Source organism: Scardinius erythrophthalmus, assembly GCF_964197995.2.
Source record: "Scardinius erythrophthalmus genome assembly, chromosome: 6".
Lineage (NCBI taxonomy): Eukaryota > Metazoa > Chordata > Actinopteri > Cypriniformes > Leuciscidae > Scardinius > Scardinius erythrophthalmus.
The window spans coordinates 28,977,207-28,996,398 of record NC_138226.1 but is presented as its reverse complement, the minus strand read 5'-3'; the positions used below and the strand labels follow the sequence as shown (position 1 = coordinate 28,996,398).

Here is a 19,192-nt window from a genome sequence, read left to right as displayed (position 1 = left end):
GGATTTATCTGACCTTGGTGACGCGAGGCCGCTAGCAGACAGTCGGTTAAGCCAGTCTGTCTGCTTCCCGACCTGAGCCCCAGATTGTCATGTTTGAGCTCTAAGACTATGTGCCATATTACTAGAGAGAAGAGCAGCACCATCCCAAGAGGGATGAATACCATCTCTTTTCAACAGGTCAGGTCAAAACACGACAACATGAAAGGACGCAGCCAGTGAAAAACACCAGCCGCTTGCTACACAACACAAGACAACACATGAAAACTACACAGAATACAACAACACACGCAGACAGAAGAGCGTACGGCCCGAGCAAACTCGAAACCGCACGCTCACACAACAAGACAGAGTGCACGAAAACGAACAAATTATTCCATGCGCTCACTACAGACGACGAACACACAGATTATTAAGGTACGAATCCTGACACAGAACCGAAACCAAACTAGATCCAAACACCATGCCCCGCACACAGGCCAACTCATGTAGATGGAAGAGCGCATGACTTGAGTGCGCTCGAAACCGCACGCTCACAGGAAGACAAGACGATAGCAATGGCAAGAGCTCTGTCACCAACTCAAGAATAAACAGAACCCTGACAGTTTCCCCTTGAGTTAAGTTTATTTTTCTTATCGTATTAGCAGATAGTTTTTCTTGTTATAAGCTTGAATGTACTTAATTTTGATACATTTGTCAGAACACTAGACCTAATGTTTATTTATTTAGGAAAGTTCACATATTTTTTTGGGGACATCTATGAGAACACACAATGCGCTCAAGAAAAACAAATGTTAGAAATGGAAACTGGCGTATACCCACCAAAATAAGCTATTCGAATCAGTTTCAATTTATTTCAATTGATTAATCATTTTTTCCATGCATTCATGGAAAATAAATCAGTCCAATGTTTATTTTTCTGCCTCAAAGAGCCTAAAAATCATAACTCATTCAGAAATACATGTTTAATATACAATCGTTCCAAGCCTGAAACCAATCATCAGTCATTCCTTCCAAAATTTTAGCTAATTATTTCTAAGAGCCAAAGAAACTGCATTAAGGCTTACAAAACAGCCTCCTTTCACACTGAGGGTGTTAAATATCTCACTATTGCACTGCTCTTTAACCCAGCACAAATGTAAAGGTGAGGACAAGTTTTGTCTTTGTGTTTTCACGCCTGATTCATTTTTCACACTTTCATGGGTTGTTTGCTCTAAGAGCAATGCCTAGACAAAACCAAAAAAGAGAGACGGTTTATGTATCACAGGCCAAACACAAAATCTCCCGATAATGTCTTTGGAAGCAAGGACATTTAAGCATTTTTCACATCTATAAAAACATCTATATTAAGAGTTTTATCAGCACTCTTGTCTGCTTTTGCTATTTTTCTGCTCAAGTCATGTTTGGGTTTGTTGGGATGCAAGACTGACCCGGGAAGGAAAAACAAAATTCCCATTTCAAAGCAGTTCCCCTGCTGTGCTGATCCAGGCTCCAGATAAGCTAGCTGTGGTCTGAACTGGGCGATAGTCATCACAGGATCTCTGAGTGCTAAAATATACATTAGAATGATAAAGCAACTTATACACATGTGCGTAGATCACGCTACTCATGCATGACGACGGGTGGGATCTGACCTGGTCATGCTTTGGAGAAAGAGGAATGTCTGATCCCTAACAGATCTGACTTTGGCCTTCAGAGATCTGGTGGTTATTTCAAACATAATGGCGCAGAAAAGAAAAGATGAGGGAGAGTCTTTTATAATGAAGACAAAACTATAGATTCTAGAAACTAACTTCGGATACAATGTAACTTTAAGTAACTTGTCAACTAACTCTCATTAGAGTATTAGTCGACTGTAATAGACTGTTAGGCTAGGGTTAGGTGGTAGGGTTCAGGTTTGTAGAATAAGTTGACATGTAGTTACAAAGTTACTTATTGTCAGAATGTCTGTTGGAGTAGTGTTTCCCTAACTTTAAGTAGGACATACTCAACCTTCTAAAAGTTTGGGGTCAGTATGATTATTAAATCTTTTTGAAAAGAGTCTCTTATGCTCAATGCTGCATTGAAAAACAGCAAAAACAGTAATATTTCCAAATAGTGTAACACTACAAATGTCTTTAATGTCGCTTTTGATCAATTTAATGTGTCATTGTTGAGTAAATGTCACAGGTGATAGTATAGAAGTAGTGCACAAAGACGAAGGAATCAGGAAAAGATCTTTAATTCACAAAACTCACAGGGAAGACATTACGCACGTTAACGTTAACAAAGACAGGAAAAGGACTGCAGGAACACAAGGAGTATAAATACTAAACCAAAAGAGGAACTAATGAGCTAATTCATGAGACAACAGGTAAATGGGATACCTAACCAGACACACTGAGAAACTGGGTCAAAAGACAGGCCCAGGGAAAACAGAACCAAAACACAGCATATGTAACAGTAAACATATCAGTTACTTAAAAAAAAAAAAAAAACGTACTGTCCCTAATGTAATATGCAATTAATTAATTTAAAATATTTCAAAATCAAATGATATAAAATTAAGTATATAGAATTTATATGAACTAAAAATATACATAAATAAATAATACTCTAGAATGGGTAACAGCAATAAACAAGGCCTGTATGAATTAACTTATTGATTTGTTGCTAGATTTATTGGTTTCACTTTATTTTGATGTTCCCTTTAACACATTCTGTTGACTATAAGTAACGCTGAACCTACATGTCTACTAACTGTCATGAGAGTTTGAGAGTATTAGAGTATAGAGTATTAGTAGACTGGTAGGGTCAGAATTTATTGACATGTAGGTTCTAAACTACTTAGTCAATATAATGTCTGTTGGGGAGCATCACAATAAAGTGTTATCAGATATTAAGCAGAGAGTCTACTAATACTGTAATGAGAGTTAATTGCCATGCAGTTGCAAAGTTACTTAGGGGCTGTTTACACCTGGCCACTTCATGCGTTTTCTCAGATCGGATAGCTATCTGATTTATCAAAACGATTCCATTTACACCTGGTCATATAAATGTGTTTTTGCGAAACGGATTTAAATCCGATCTTCAATTCCCGCACTATATGCAGATTTAATGGAGTGCACGTCACCGAAAGCAACAGATATGAGCTGCATTTTATTGATCATCAGCTAAAATTTCTAAATCAAAGACCGCAATAAGAGAGAGCGGCAACAGCCCTGGTAAGATGATTTAGTTTCTTTACTTTTAATGATGATGATTGTGTGTTAAGCGTCTGCGACTTACTTTCACTTTGATTTGCGATAGTTTGCACGTTGGCTTACTGAATAGATGCTCAGCTTCTCATCTGCGGTGATGCGAGTTCCAGTAGCGTCGTCATATCTGGCTATAACATTACATATAGCCTATAACACGCTCTCACACGTTTATTTTTTTTGCATTTTGGGGAGGAGTACAATTTACATATGTGGTTTCAACAACCAGATGCATTTACACTTGTCTAGTTTCGTCTGGAATGTGGCCCAGACCACCTCTTGAAGTGGTTTGAGCGATCGGATTCAAATCCGTCTTGAATGCGTTTCGGAGGGCATTTACACCTGGTCTTTTCACGATCGGATAGCTATCCGATTTGAGAAAACGCATGAAGTGGCCAGGTGTAAACGGCCCCTTATAGTCAACAGAATGTTCATCAAAATAAAGTGTTACCAAAAACAACAACAACAAAACGAATCCAGATTATGTTACTTCTTGGTTGTCACAATTATATATATTTTTTTTTTTACTTTTTTCTAATTGAAGGAAATCATGCAATAACAGTGTTGCACATAAAATGCATTTATATATATATATATATATATATATATATCTTTTTTTGTGTGTGTATTTTAAATGTTAATAATAAGATGTTTGTTGTATCAATTTAACAGATTATGATGACATTGCTGTTTTATTTAAATTGTTGGGTACAGCCAAGCAAGAAACTGGCCTACTTTTCATACTAACATAATTATTTAATAATGTTGACAACAAAAACATGGCATTCGTGCCTTACAAAATGCTTTAAAAAAAGTCCTGAAATGCCAAGTGTGGCTTGTTGCTGAAAAGTACCTACTTGTTTAAATAGACTGACTGGCTGTTAAGAAGTAGGTCAGCACTATGTTTAACTGTTCAAAAACATGTGGAATAGTGTGTGTGTGTGTGTGTGTGTGTGTGTGTGTGTGTGTGTGTGTGTGTGTGTGTGTATGAGAGAGAGTGTGAGAGAGTGTGTGAGAGTGGGCATTCTACTAAGACATTCAGTTCCCTTGTAGAAAGGGATATATTTTTGTCAGCTTGTCTGTGAATTGCTGGAAGAATGCCTCTCATTGGCACTGAGATTGCGTTAGGGATGTCCGATCTAACATTATAGCCAGAACACGGTCTGTTCACATACAGAAATTACACTCCAGGGATGGCGGGCTTTTGTAAAAATTGCCAGAGTGGGTCAAGCCAGAGCTGATATTTGAGACTGAAAGCATTGTTTCTCATGGTCCTCAGCACCCACATGCTGATTCAGTTAGGCCTTTAGGAGGGCTCGCGGTGGGGGCAGTGCGGTCACAGACCCGACCCCGGCAGCTGGTGCTAGTCCTCGCCAGGCCTGCTTCTCCAGATGTGCAGACATTTGGCTGCCTGCCTCACACGTGAGCGGGAGAACGGCTGCAATGATAGAGGGATGCGTGGATGGAAGAAATGGTTTCCCAGGGTCCAGTATCATGCTTAGACCAGCTGTCCATCTAGTGATATAGAGAGAGGCCTTTATTAGGGTCTTAACAGTAGAACAGGTCTGTTAAATTCTTGGCCTGATGCCTCTGTTTGGATGTACAGGACCATCTCCATGATATCTGTAATCTTTCAGTATAGACCAAACAATCTGCATGCATGCCAACTACTTGTTTTATCTCCTTGGTAACATACGCATGTATACACTGTTATGTAGAGAGAGATGGAGAGAGAGAGAGAGAGAGAGAGAGAGAGAGAGAGAGAGAGAGAGAGAGAGAGAGAGAGAGAGAGAGAGAGAGAGAGAGAGAGAGGGAGAGAGAGAAAGAGAGAGAGCTGGTGAAATAGTGTGAGGAAGTCCAGACCTCCATGCGCATCTATGTGTGTATGTGCACTGTTAATGAGAGAACTTGTGTATGTTTTTTGTCATAATAATTTTCAGTGTTAGCTTGTAAATAAATGTCTTGGCTTGAGCTATTATACACAATTTTCACCTTACAGTACATACAATATTTAAGTCATATTCAATCTTTGTAGTGCAAAGCAGCAAGCTCTGTTGTGCCTTTATATCATACAAACGTTGGTACAATAATAACATACTACTCTTACAATTTCTGATGTATGCATTATAATAACATATACAGTATATTAAGTCGTTCCAAACCCATAAGACTTTTGTTTAATTTCGAAACAGATATGAAGATAATTTTTAGGAAATCTGAGTCTGTCCCTCCATTGAAAGTCACTTCAAAACGAGTATAAGAGTTTGTAAAATAAATCCACATGAATCAAGCAGTTTAATCCAAGACTTCTGAAGAGACATGATCACTTTATATGATGAACATATTTAATTTAGGCTTTCATTCACATACAAATATTAATCAGCAAACATACACAGAACACTTCAATTTGGTGAAGCTCAACCATATGCATTGTTCTTGCGGAAGCTCAAATATGCTGGTGTGAGCCTTTTTGGTTTTCGTACGTCATTCTCGAGCTTCCATTTACCAAATTTAATTGCTCTACATTTGCTGATCAATATTTATATGTAAACAAAAGCCTAGATTAAATCTGTTCATCATATAAAGCGATTGTGTAAAAAATATCTTCATTTGTGTTCCGAAGATTAAAAAAAAAAGTCTTGTGGGTTTGAAACGACATGAGGGCGAGTAGTTAAAGGGATAGTTCACCCAAAAATGAAAATTCTGTCATAATTTACTCACCCAAACCTTTATGAGTTTCTTACTTGTGTTGAACATAAAAGAAGATATTTTGAAGAATGTTGGAAACCAGACAGTTAACTGCACCCATTGACTTCCATAGTACTTTTATTTCCTACTATGGAAGTCAATGGGGCCCATCAACTGTTTGGTTACCCATATGAGAAAGAAACTCATACAGGTTTGAAACATCTTTAGGGTGAGTAAACGGTTTTCATTTGTGGGTGAACTATCCCTTTAATGACAGAATTTTCATTTTGATGAACACACCCTTTTTTTTTGTTTGTTTTTTATTGCATGCGTGGTATCAGGTATTCACAGGGACTATAGTAAAGCTTTATGGGAACTCTGGGTCAAATGAGTAGAGAACCTTTGGATGATCTACTACATTTGCTGAAATGTGAAGTATACAATAGAGTATACTAAACAGGGTGATGTATACAACAATCTACTTGATTTGACCTTTCCTTTCCATGTAACAAATGAAATGGAAGTAATATTTCTTTCCCGAGTCATCATTTGACGTTGAGACACACAATTAGAGTAAAATGCAAATGCAATGCAAATGTGGACCTCTATTCTGCATTCTAAATCTTCAAGATTTATTAAGTGAAATTTGAAACTGTAACGCTTTCTTTAGCTTATATAAGACAACATTTGCTTATGTTATACAGCCCAGAGTGTAACTGTACAATTAAATGTACAATAACAAGAACAATTCAGTTGAATCTGTGAATCTTTATATTAATTTGTTTACAATAACCGTCTGAATGAACTTGCAAGAGCTACATATGAGAGATAACCATTTAGGTTAATATGAAAAGAGGTACATTTAGAACGAACTGATTCACTAGGATGAGTCGGACTGTCCAGATCTACGTGTGTAAAAGAGAGCCGAGGGATTAGTTTATTCCCAACACTGCATGAATAAATAGTCCAAACTAAACTTCCTTTTTGCCAAGTAAGACATATTTTGTTGATCCTGGAATAACATTCCTGTCCAAAAACATAGTCCTAGAGGGAAATCGTTGGTGAATAAGAATGTTTTAGCCCTTTAGCCCTAATGTTCTAACCCTTGTTGTAAGCCTAAACTTAGCATTAACTGTAAACCTATCCCTCAAATCTGATTGGTTGATTGGAATTTTGTTCCAGGATCAACAAGGATGTTCACTTGGTGAAAGTCACCCATCACACAATAGTGTGTTATGTGGTGTAGACTTTATCTGTATTTTTTATTTCCAATGTATCATAAAAATATACATGAAGCACAAATGTAAATGTACAGATTTCATATAGTACTATATATATATTGGTACTATAAAGTGGGAAGGAAAAGCAAGCAAGCAAGCAAAATAAACAAATAAACAAACAACTAAATACTTATTACATTTAAAACATACTGCATTCTTTAACAAAATAAATTAAAAAGTTTTATTTTAAATAAACTTTTATTTTGCTTTGGAGTACTTCGAAGATGAAATAGCTTGGATAAATTGCTCATTATATTTTTAGACAATGAAAAGGTTTTTTTTTTTTTTATCACTGAATTTACTATAGTATATGTGCCAAGGAGCAATACAAGATTAATAGTAAGATACACATTTTTTTGTTCTTATTATAAAAACAACACATTCTTAAACAACACTGAGAATCCTAAAAGCAGATTTTGGTCCATAAACAAAACAAACAAACAAACAACAACAACAACAACAACAACAACAACAACAACAACAACAAAACAAACAATACAACAAACAAACAAACAAACAACAAATAAATAAATAAAGTGCCGTTTCACTGGGGGTACCACAAAAAAAGCTTGTGTCTTATCTAATTTAAATATTTTTTTTACACATAGTTTGGCTGAGTAAAATGTGTGTAGACTGCATCTCTGTCATTAAAAACTGTATTGCTGCAGACCCACAGATAATTAGAGAAGCAGATTTTGAAATAAATAATCACTGTACAAGTGAAGCAAAACCACACAATGTGGGCGCCATGTATCTGCATGGATCATTAAAGGGATAGTTCACCCAAAAATGAAAATTCTGTCATCATTTACTCTGCCTCAAGTTGTTCCAAACCTGTATGATTTCCTTTCTTCTGCTAAACAAAGAAGATATTTTAAAGAAGGTTGGTAATTAAACAGTTGCTGGTCCCCATTGACATCCATAGTATTTGTTTTTCCTACTATGGAAGTCAATGGGGTCCATCAGTCGTTTGGTTACCGACTTTCTTCAAAATATCTTATTTTGTGTTCAGCAGAAGAAAGAAAGTCATACAGGTTTGGAACAACTTGAGGGAGAGTAAATGATGACAGAATTTTCATTTTTGGGTGAACTAACCCTTTAATGTGTGACACAATGTAACCATATACAACCCCTTCCCCCCGCCCCCCAATGACCATGAGACCATGACTAACAATTTATTGTATTATAGTAGATTTAAGCATGAGACTATCACGTTAAACATGACTTCTATGTCGATAAAAATTGTACTATTGAAATTGATTTCTGGACATTGTAATGTTATTTTTTCTGCAATTGTTATTGTTACCCCACCCCCCATTCCCACCCGCTTTTTAAATCAAATTTACGCCACTGTATATAGATACAACATGATGTGCATATATGCAAGCTTTTATTGTTTGTCAAGTTATTTTTAAACCATTGGTACATTCTGCCAGCACTGACTTATGGCCCAGTGCCAACCACCCCTGATTTAGTCCACAGGCATCTCCTTTAAGAACCTGGTGTCAATGCCAATTCCATGTGTTTACTGCCTCCTAGTGGTTCAGTGTGAAACTTGACATTTTCTTTCTTGCAGGGGGGGTGCTCGGGGTCATCATGTGGCGGATGTGACTGCAGTGGTGTTAAAGGCGCAAAGGTGAGTATGTTTTCCTCTGCTTCCTGCACATCTCACCTGTTTTGCATATTGTTTCTTTCAGACATCTTCACTAGCACTTTGACCTAGTAAAAGAGGTCAAATTTGAATTAGGACTTGAGGAGGCAGTGTGAAAGTAAAGATCAGAGTAGGGATCAAGCATTATACTTGTTATTAAAAAAGTATGTTGTTGAACATTGTAATACAGCATGAACTGTACACACCCAGCACAAGAACACCGTTGATCACTTGAGTGTGAGCCATTCATTATATTTTTTATGTAGTTCATAATGTCAGAGCACTGATCCTACAAAGAAGGATCTGTTGCGCCATCTAGTGGTGCGGTTCTGTTAACAGCATATACTCTGACATATAAAGTCAGTAGTATGAGAAGACACTAATTTAATTGAAATCATCACCCTTTGTTCTACCTTATTAGGGTGAGGTTGGGCTCCCTGGTTTAATGGGCCATGTCGGATTTCCTGGATTGCAAGGTCACGAGGGCCCCCCAGGGCCAATGGGACCAAAGGTAAAGTATAATACTGATTTTGAAATCATTTCTATTTGCTATTCGAAAGTTCCCTTTTTTGGAGAGTATGACTAGTACAGTGCAATGGTTCTCAACTGGTTTTGCTTTAGCTATAGTACCCTCATTTTTGGACTTTTACAAAGTGTCTGGTCGAAATTTCTAAATTGCCTAAAATGTAAGTTTTTCGGGTTTTGTTTCTAATCTCTAAAGTCCTCATACATTCTATGTATGCATACTTTCAATGCTTTGACGGTTCTTTGTAGATCCCGCCTTCTTGCACGTCACAATTGGTCAATTATTCACAATGCCTTCACGCTATTGGTCGAACTTCTTTTCTATCATCAACTTCAGCAAGCTGAACAGCAGATCCACATATCACATACACTCGTATTTACAGATTACAGCAAACCCACTGGGAACATGAGCTGTGTGTTGTCACTTCTCAGAACTCGTCCCATTCACTGATATTTAAACGCCTCGCTCTCACCCAGTATGTGTGAAACTGGCCTAAAAAGTGCAGCACAGCTTCAGGTACATTAGCAAATGGCTGACTCCATCTACATACCCAAATACAAATGTAAATTTCACAAAAATCCTTTCATCCTGTTCATGATCACGTGCAAAGCTAACATGTGTCAGTGACATATAAAGGTGCAAACCATATAGAAACACACATTACGCCAGCAAAGCCTTAGCCAAAGGAGTTTGTGAGCTCAATTAAACACTTTACAACTAGGCTCATTAACATTGGTTAATGCTGACATGCACAGTTGCAAGAACATACAATGAAGAAGAAGATTCAGAAAGTTTTTAATAATCCATAAGCGTAAACTCAAAACCAGGCAGGCAAACAAACACAACTATATCATTAACAAAGAGGAACATGCATGAATTTATATACAGACATAACGAGGTGCACACACCTGAACAGAATGACTAATCAAATTAGTTACTATGACAACAAAAGACTAGCGGGAACTAGGGCTGGACGCGAATAGTCGAATAATCGAATATTCGCTCGGTGGGTTGGTATTCGATTTGAAAATTTGACATTCGAATTTTTCATTCGCGCTCGAATAAAGCCGGCGATACACTGGCTGCGTGGCGTGTCCGTTTTTATTTCGGCTCCCATGTTAACAGGTTGGAGTTTGCACACTGCCAGACACACGTCTAAGGCGCGGCTCGAGCCACGCGGAAAACGCGTGCAAGCTAGAAATAGAAAAGCAAATAGCAAAGTGTTCCAGCAACGGGAGTGTTCTCTGGCTAGAGCGCTAAACAGCGGAGTTAATATGGACAGAAGTGCATGTCTGAGCTTGTGTTTTGGGTTAAGCTGCGTTGCTTTGACATTGTGGAAAATAGAATAATAGAAACAAAATGTAAGCCTTTTTATCCGTTATTATCAATCTAAATTAATTTCGTTTTTAATTTAACTTAATTTCGTTTTCTTTATTTAAATTTCGGTTTTCTTTTTTTAAATTTCGGTTTTCTTTTTTTAAATTTCGTTTTTATTTATTTAAATTTAGTTTTTATTTATTTAAATGTCTTTTTTCTGTATTTAAATTTTGTTTTTTCTTTATTTAAATTTAGTTTTTTATTTATTTAAATTTATTTTTTATTTATTTAAATATAGGCTACCCTTTACTGTTTCAGTAATTTGTTAGTCAGAAAAATATTAGACTACCTTAAAAGTATTGCTTAAGTTAACAGACCTGTGTGTGTGTGTTTTATATCACTAGTGCAGTGTCCCGTTCTCAGAGCACATAAGCCCTGCCCGCATGAGGTGCACCGCTTCCCTCTCATGCTGTTCTGCAGTTTACTAAAAGTTTATTAATTCTGATTCTGAACGTGTCGCGTCTCGCGTGTCCATCTATATTTTTACCAAATGCGACACTGCACTCCCTTGTGAAGACGATTGGATGAACGGCTCTCGAAATAATCAAAATGCAAACAGACAGACAGACACAGAGAATACTGCCTTTATTAAAGAGAAAAATATGTTCAGCCCTCTCTCTCCGATGCTTCGAATATTCGATGTTCATTACTACCGAAGCTTCGAAGAATTAAAAAAATGGTATTCAGACCAGCCCTAGCGGGAACTAGAACAAAGGAAAGAGGAAACAAACAAACTAGGGTTGCGTTCCAGTCCGTCATGCCCTTCACTCGCTAACTTCCCTCCCTCTCGTTCACTCAGATGTACATCATTGCTTAGTTGCATAAGTGCCCACTTTTGGCGGAACCTTTGCAAAAGGCTTAATTGGAACGTGCTAAGCCCTTGATCACTTGGAATCTACTATGGGGTTGATTTATTATATATATTTGTTTTCCCCTTACAAAATTGTTTAATGCAGCATTCTATATGTATATAGGTGTGTTTGAGTTGTTTAAATATATATATTTTTTTAAATAATTAATATATCATAGAGTTATTTGTGGTGGGGTAAATTAAACGCAATATGCGTTGACATCACAATCGTGTTGCATTGTGGTATCTGGAGCTGCCTGAAGTGTACATATGAAGTAGACTTGCTCCCTCGGTCAAAATCTTCATAATGGCTGCAGGGATTTCCCTGAGGGGAAGTGCTTAGGGAGGATCGCAAGTGCGTGTCTAAAACTGGACCGGAACGCTGCCTAGAAGTCTATGAAAATGAAAATAAGACAAATAACAGAAAATTTGTTACAAATGCATTAGGTATCATGACCTAACAATGAACAATACTTATTTGATACATTTATAAATAAAAATGCTAATTTCTGAATATAATAAGTTTTAATATTTAACAAGTTTTGTAAATAGTATACACCCAGATTAATGGTTAACGCAATAACTAGAGTTAACAAATTTTCAGTTTTTACCATTAAAAGTTATAGTATCCTTATTTTTGAAAAGCACAATGGAGTCACCCTAGGCTTTTTTTAAGGTGAGTTAGCAAAAGCAAAAATGAATTGCAGTGTTCTTTTAATATGTTTTTGTGTTTTCTTCCAGGGAGATACAGGGGAGTCAGGAGCTCCAGGAATGAAAGGAAGCAGAGTAAGTGTCTGCTCTTGTCTTGTAAAAATATAGTCATATTTTGTAAGATTGATAAAAAAGATTGATATTACATAATAGCAGCACTGCAAAATGTACTTTTACATCATTATATCATATAGATTTTTCTTTTGTAGGGCCCACCTGGTGTGGCAGGTTTCCCAGGACGTCCAGGTATTCCAGTAAGTTGAACTGAGAGTCTTTTTTTGGAGAAAATTGATCATCATGAATGAATATCATGGATTTTTGGAAAACAAAACAATGTTTCTGCATCTCTGTATGTTTCTGCTATTGTTTTGATATTCTACAGGGTCTTCCAGGTCTAGAAGGCGCACCTGGACCTCATGGAATTCCAGGCTGCAATGGAACCAAGGTACAGAATGTTTGCTGTGTTTTTGATGAGACCTATTATTTTTTTTATTTAAAGTGAATCAGTTGTGATGAGCCATCAGTGTCTTCGATTCATCTCAAAATCCTCAGTGTGATTGAATAGAGGATTTATTTTGTGTATTCCAGGGGGAGCGGGGTTTTGACGGAATCCCAGGTTCTCCAGGACTGCAAGGACCACCAGTATGATTAGTTTTTATGTCATGTCATATACCTCTAATATGTCAAATTTATAGCAGTGCTTAATAAACTGTACCATTACATAAAAACCGTACATCTTGTGTTATATGTAACATTGTTAATCCAGTCCGACAACAGATTCCTGACTTAACAAATATCTCTCTGAATCTTCCTCAGGGTATTCCAGGTTTCAAGGGAGTAAAGGTATGAAACCCATTTTAAAGTAATATGGTCATATGTTACAGAGACTTGTTCTTAAAGGGGGTTATTAACAAGTGACAATAAATCAGTACTGCATGAGAAAACTTTTTCCCTTTTGCTAAAAACTTCAACACCCATAATGCACTTTTGATTTTGACACTTCCCCTTTGTCGAATAGACTGTCTATCTGTAGGTTTTACAAAAGCCCTGAAGCTAAAAGTCTTCTGAATGGACTTATGCTGACAAATAAACAAGGATATCTGGGCGTGGATAACAGAGAAAGAGTATGATATATTACTAATGACATTGTAACTATATAAAGGTAGTTGAAAATCTGCAATCTTAACCTTTAAACACAACATAAAGCATGAAGAGTGCCTAAATCAACCCTAACCATGGTAAAATTACTATTACTGTACGTACTGCTCGAGTGCCTAGTTGCTTTTGTAAAATGGTGGTAATCACCAAGAAGAAAAACAATTCTTCTGGCAAGCCAGCCCGATCTCACGGCAATTTGTATGTATTTTACGAGGGAGTTTGTATGAATTTGTACGATTTTTGCTAAATTGTACATATTTTACGAGTTGCCCAATTCGTATGGAGGTGAGTGAGGTCGAACGAATTCGTACGAATAAGCCACCTCGTACTCACTCGTACGAATTGGTCGTGAGATAGCGTTGGTCAAGCAGTATAGTTCATTATTGATGTGTGTCTTGAAAATGGTGTAGTAATTTGTTTTGAATATTTTACTCTCATAGGGAGATCCAGGTGGTGTTATTGGAGTACCCATCCCTCAAAAAGGAGACAGGGGCTTTCCAGGACCACCCGGTTCACCAGTATGGATTTTAATTTCAATGGCCCTTTTTGTGTTCATATTGAAAATGTGCATTTACCATTTATATATTATTGCCTGTTGTATACTTTAACATGTTTCATAGCTTTTATCTGATTCTCTTTTCATTTTTTAGGGGCAAAAAGGATATCCTGGACAACAAGGGCCACTCGGCCCACCTGGACCAATTGGACCTCCTGTGAGTTTAAAGTTAAAATCTCTAAAACAAATTATAGACTAAAACATAATTAACCGACACCAGTGAGCTCTCACCTGAATCTCACACCATGCCATTTTTCTTTGAAGGGAAGGCCTGGTGAAACTGGTCAAAAGGGAGAGCCGGTAACATCTGAAATCTTTTGCATAGATTATAATGTTTGTGTCTAGAGTTTGTGAAATGACTAGAGACTGTCTCACCCATTCTTGTTGCAGGGTGACAAGCTGACATTTCTTGGTGAGAAAGGAGAAAAGGTGAGTTCTGGGAAACTATAGGCTCATAACCTTTAGCGGCAATTGAAGCATGTGCTTCAGGTTGCAACAAATCCTGTCTTAGAAGGATACATCTGTTTGCTTCTTACTATTGAACATGACTTGAAGTTGAAAATATAATACAAACAATCATAAGAATCAAACTCTGTACCCCATTTGTAATAACACCCCCACCTATTGCATTATCAAAGCTGATCAGCATCTTTCCTGGTTTAGTCTCACTCATTATCATGATCATCCCTGTTTCTCTTTTCAGGGACAACGAGGTTTAACCGGTCCCCCCGGTCCACCTGGGAGACCAAATGAATTTGAAGGCCCTGGCACAACAATTTATGTTCCTGGACCAACGGTATGATGTCATCAAATCCCCTATGAAATGTATACATTTTTGTGTGGCTTAGGTGTCCAAATATTTTGGGGCTACATTTATTTTATCTAAGTTACACTGCCTTACATGTTTTCTAGGGTGAAACAGGCTCTAAAGGAGACAAAGGAGAAAGAGTAAGTGACAGCACAAAATTGTGTAACTCTATAACAAAACAAATACAACTGGATTGTACAGAATCAATTGTATAATTATAAAAATATTATAAAATGTGTTATTGTATATTTTTGTATATTTGTATATAATTTTATACATTATAATATTATGCAATTTTATAGTTATATTAAATTATTTGTATATATTTGCATATTTGAAACTTAACCTTAACAAAACTTAACCTTGTGATGTTGTTTGAATCTTTGAATTTATGAGTTTGTCTACAAGTTTTAAGGAATAGTAATAAATATTAATTTAGCCTTTGCCCTCTGCACCAAGGGTTTTTGTGCAGAATATCAACCTGGAATCAAAGGTGAACAAGGACCACCAGGACCAATAGTAAGTGACTTGTACAAGAACACAACTAAATGCTTACTTACTGTACATAATACATTAATCATAAATCACTCAGCTTTAACAGCGGGGTCCACATTTCTGAGACCAATTGCAAAATGTGTTATCTTGTACTTTAATAATTTCATAGTGTTTTTTTATAATTATAAATTATATTATCAGAATAAGTAGATTAAAAATATAATTTTAAAAAGTCAAATTTAGTTTGTATCTCTTTTGCTTTAATGACAACAGCACTTGAGCTGCATGAACTCAACAAGTTTGTTTAAAACCTGATTAAAGAAAGATCCAGTGAGATTGAAGCAAGAACATCTGACCATCTGCATAAAGTCACACAATAATCAATCTTAAATAATTGTATTAATTTATACCATAAAGTAAAATAAAACATTGTTAAATTTACAGGCTTTGAATCCTAGACTTTCCTCCACTGTACATCTTGTTTTGTATTAATTGTGATTGTATGATTGTTGTGATTGTGTAATTGTATGGTTTACATATTATTGTTGACCTTTTCATCATAGGAGTGTTTTATTTTTTATGTGAAATCTGAGCTTCACTTTATGTTTTCAAGGGGAAACCAGGCAAAGATGGACAGAGTGGAGAAAAGGTATGGTGATCTTGGAAAATGACTTGAGCAGTGCAGTTACCTGTTGCCAGATGTTATTTCAGATTTGATAATGGTTAATTGTACTCTCTTATTTTAAATACTTAAATCACATTGAATGAGAACCCTTTGTTTGTGATAGGGGGAACGTGGCTTCCCTGGTATTTCTGGGAAAGATGGCTTAACGGTAAGAAATCCCAGGCCATGCTGTAACTCTAGACATAAAATGCATTTTATTTTTTTATTTTCAATTATATTATATTATTATATTATATTATTATATTAATTATATTATATTTCAATTATGACTTTGGTTCATGTAGGGGGAAAAAGGAGAAAAAGGACTACCAGGACATGTAAGTAGTTCCAAAATACTTCAAACTTAGATAACGGCTGCAGTAATGAAACTGTACTGATGACTAACAAAGCCACACACTACTTCCACACCTAATTCACTTAGAACAATGTTATGGACAGGTAGTTTATAATAATATTAATTATCTTACAGGGTTCAGGTCGTCCTGGCCCTCCTGGTCCTCCTGGTCCCGCCGGAGCAGAAGGAGAGAGAGGTGATGTCTGCTTGACGTCTTGTCCTTATACGGTTGTCCTGTCAAATTGTACAGTCTTTTTATCTGTTCATCTGTTTTCTTCATTCATCAGGTTATCCGGGAGAGCGTGGATATCCTGGTCCCCCAGGTGAGAGAAGCACACTTTGATAAAGTGTTATGCAGAATTATGTTGGTATAATTTAGTACAATAGTTCACAGTAATGATGATGCTTTCCCTTATGTCCATGGTTGACTGCAGGCAGATATATTGAGGGTCCTCCTGGACCTCCTGGCCTTCCTGGAGAGATTGGCCAGAAAGGAGATAAAGGAGCTGATGGAGTGTCTCTTAAAGGTCCAAACGGAGCTGATGGACAACCCGGCCCACCCGGACCACCAGGGCCGATCAGTAAGAACATCTTAAACATAAATGGCTGTTTTTGTCATGCTGTGTTAATAATCATAACTCAAAAACCTCATGGAAAGAATGGAATGATTATATCATTTCTGGTAAGAGGCTAATAGTAATTAGACACCAGTGTTGTGTGTAACGCGTTACAAAGTAATGCGTTACAGTAACGTAACTACTTTTTCGGGTAAAAAGTAGTGTAACGCGTTACTACAAAAAATTTGGTAACGAAACGTAGTTCCTTTTTCAATTCGGCGCAACGTTACTTTTCCCATGGATATATTTGACAGCGACACTGCCTCAGCTGCGCGCTTGAGAGAAGAGAACGGTTGAGATCTGAAGAGAACGATTTAGTTTCATATTTATGTTTAAATAAAATAAAATAACAATTTTGTGTGGAGACATGATTTTGACCACTTTATTAAGTTTGTTTTTGTAGAAAACCTGTATTTAAAGTGAATTTCGTTTTGTATTAATTGTATCTTAATTTTAATAAATGTTTTATCAATCAATTGCCTGAATTTAATAAGAAGTAAATTAAAGAAAACTATTTAGTTTCATATTTATGTTTAAATGAAATAAATAAATAAATAATTTAATCTATGTTGATTATATGAAAAGTGAAAAGCATGAGTAAGATCATAATTTTGTGCAATATATCGGGAGATAAATGGAGTGGGCAGACATGATTTAGACCACTTTATTAAGTTTGTTTTTGTAGAAAGACTTTCTTTAAAACGAATTTCGTTGAGTATTAATTGTATCTTAATTTTAATCAATGTTTTACCAACCAATTAATTGCCTGAATTTAATAAATAAGTAAATATGGCATGCAAAATAATCATGACGGCACCAGCGCGTGAACTGGAGCTCGTCTCCATACTGTAAATGAACCGAAACTCAGATAAGCTATACTTGTCTCACAGACCTGAGAAATATATAGAAAGCTTGAATATGTGTACTTTTAAACAAAATATATTTTTTTCTCTCAAAATCTCTTTTTTTTCTCCTACTCCCTTAGAGTGAGTCGTATGTCTGAAAACTAAGCTTATGTCTTCTATATCATTTTGTCCTATGCTATCAAGACGCGATTCGCACCGGTGTTAGAGAGCAGGAGCGCTTTATTGGCTGTTGCCGAAATTTAAAGTTCGGTGGATAGGGAGGGGGAGCGGAGCGGAGAGAAGTGGTGCGGGCGCGCTGCTCATCGCGGAGTGTCGCACTCTACCCCATGATGCAGAGCCGGCTGAGAATAAAAGTTGCCGCACACAGCAGCGCCAATGAGAAGGACTTTTTTTCTTTCGAAATTGATACTATTTTTTATAATAAAGAGCACAAAATAATTACCTGTTATGTCCTCCATTGTATAACTTTATGTCTACATATTTAGGAACAGATATTGGGTTCTGCCCAAAGTCAAGCAACATAAAAGTAACGTAATAGTAACGAGTACCGTAAAAAGTTACTTTCCAAATGGGGTAACTAAGTAAAGTAACGGATTACTTTTTTAAAAAGTAACGAGTAACGAGCAAACACTACTTTTTAAAAGTAACTTCCCCAACACTGTTAGACACAATGGGCCCTATTTTAACGATCTGAAACGCAAGTGTCAAAGCGCAAGTAACTTTGTGGGCGGGTCTTGGCGCTGTTGCTATTTTCCCAGCGGGATAAATGACTCTTGCGCCAGGCGCAAATCTAAAATGGGTTGGTCTGAAGTAGCTTCATCATTCATAGGTGTGGTTTGGGCGTAACGTAAAATAAACCAATCAGAGCGTCATCTCACATTCCTTTTAAGAGCAGACGCGTGTGTTCTTAGCGGATTCCTATTATAACGGCGGATTCGCCAGGCGCGCGCCAGGAGCGGTTCACAGCCAAGGAGAGCAACGCTCTCGTCAGGGACGTTGGGGATGGAGAAACCCACCCAAATTAACTTCGGTTAAAAAGGCGTATGATAATTGGGGTAAATGTGTAAGCTAGATGTATGCTTTTATAATAAATTGTCTATCTATCTATCTATCTATCTATCTATCTATCTATCTATCTATCTATCTATCTATCTATCTATCTATCTATCTATCTATCTATCTATCTATCTATCTATCTATCTATCTATCTATCTATCTATCTATCTATCTATCTATCTATCTATCTATCTATCTATCTATCTATTGTAATAATGTATGATTTGCAAAAAGGAAAACTGCTGCTTCTGTGTAGATGAGAGAATCAAAGTGTATGCGCGTTGTGCACACGCTACATTGA

At 36.7% G+C, this 19,192-nt stretch overlaps 1 protein-coding gene across 1 annotated transcript in view; it reads left to right on the top strand.

Annotated features, from left to right (window-relative positions):
* Window positions 1-19,192, top strand: part of col4a1 (collagen, type IV, alpha 1) — a 72,827-nt gene that overhangs the window by 28,170 nt on the left and 25,465 nt on the right. The window contains exons 2-21 of the mRNA XM_081369538.1: window positions 8,778-8,837; window positions 9,274-9,363; window positions 12,347-12,391; window positions 12,526-12,570; window positions 12,699-12,761; window positions 12,905-12,958; window positions 13,133-13,159; window positions 13,915-13,992; window positions 14,125-14,187; window positions 14,295-14,330; window positions 14,421-14,459; window positions 14,734-14,826; window positions 14,943-14,978; window positions 15,298-15,357; window positions 15,947-15,982; window positions 16,122-16,166; window positions 16,303-16,335; window positions 16,488-16,548; window positions 16,640-16,675; window positions 16,787-16,933. Coding sequence (XP_081225664.1) covers window positions 8,778-8,837; window positions 9,274-9,363; window positions 12,347-12,391; window positions 12,526-12,570; window positions 12,699-12,761; window positions 12,905-12,958; window positions 13,133-13,159; window positions 13,915-13,992; window positions 14,125-14,187; window positions 14,295-14,330; window positions 14,421-14,459; window positions 14,734-14,826; window positions 14,943-14,978; window positions 15,298-15,357; window positions 15,947-15,982; window positions 16,122-16,166; window positions 16,303-16,335; window positions 16,488-16,548; window positions 16,640-16,675; window positions 16,787-16,933 — 1,147 coding nt within the window. The remainder of the gene's footprint in view (window positions 1-8,777; window positions 8,838-9,273; window positions 9,364-12,346; window positions 12,392-12,525; window positions 12,571-12,698; window positions 12,762-12,904; window positions 12,959-13,132; window positions 13,160-13,914; window positions 13,993-14,124; window positions 14,188-14,294; window positions 14,331-14,420; window positions 14,460-14,733; window positions 14,827-14,942; window positions 14,979-15,297; window positions 15,358-15,946; window positions 15,983-16,121; window positions 16,167-16,302; window positions 16,336-16,487; window positions 16,549-16,639; window positions 16,676-16,786; window positions 16,934-19,192) is intronic.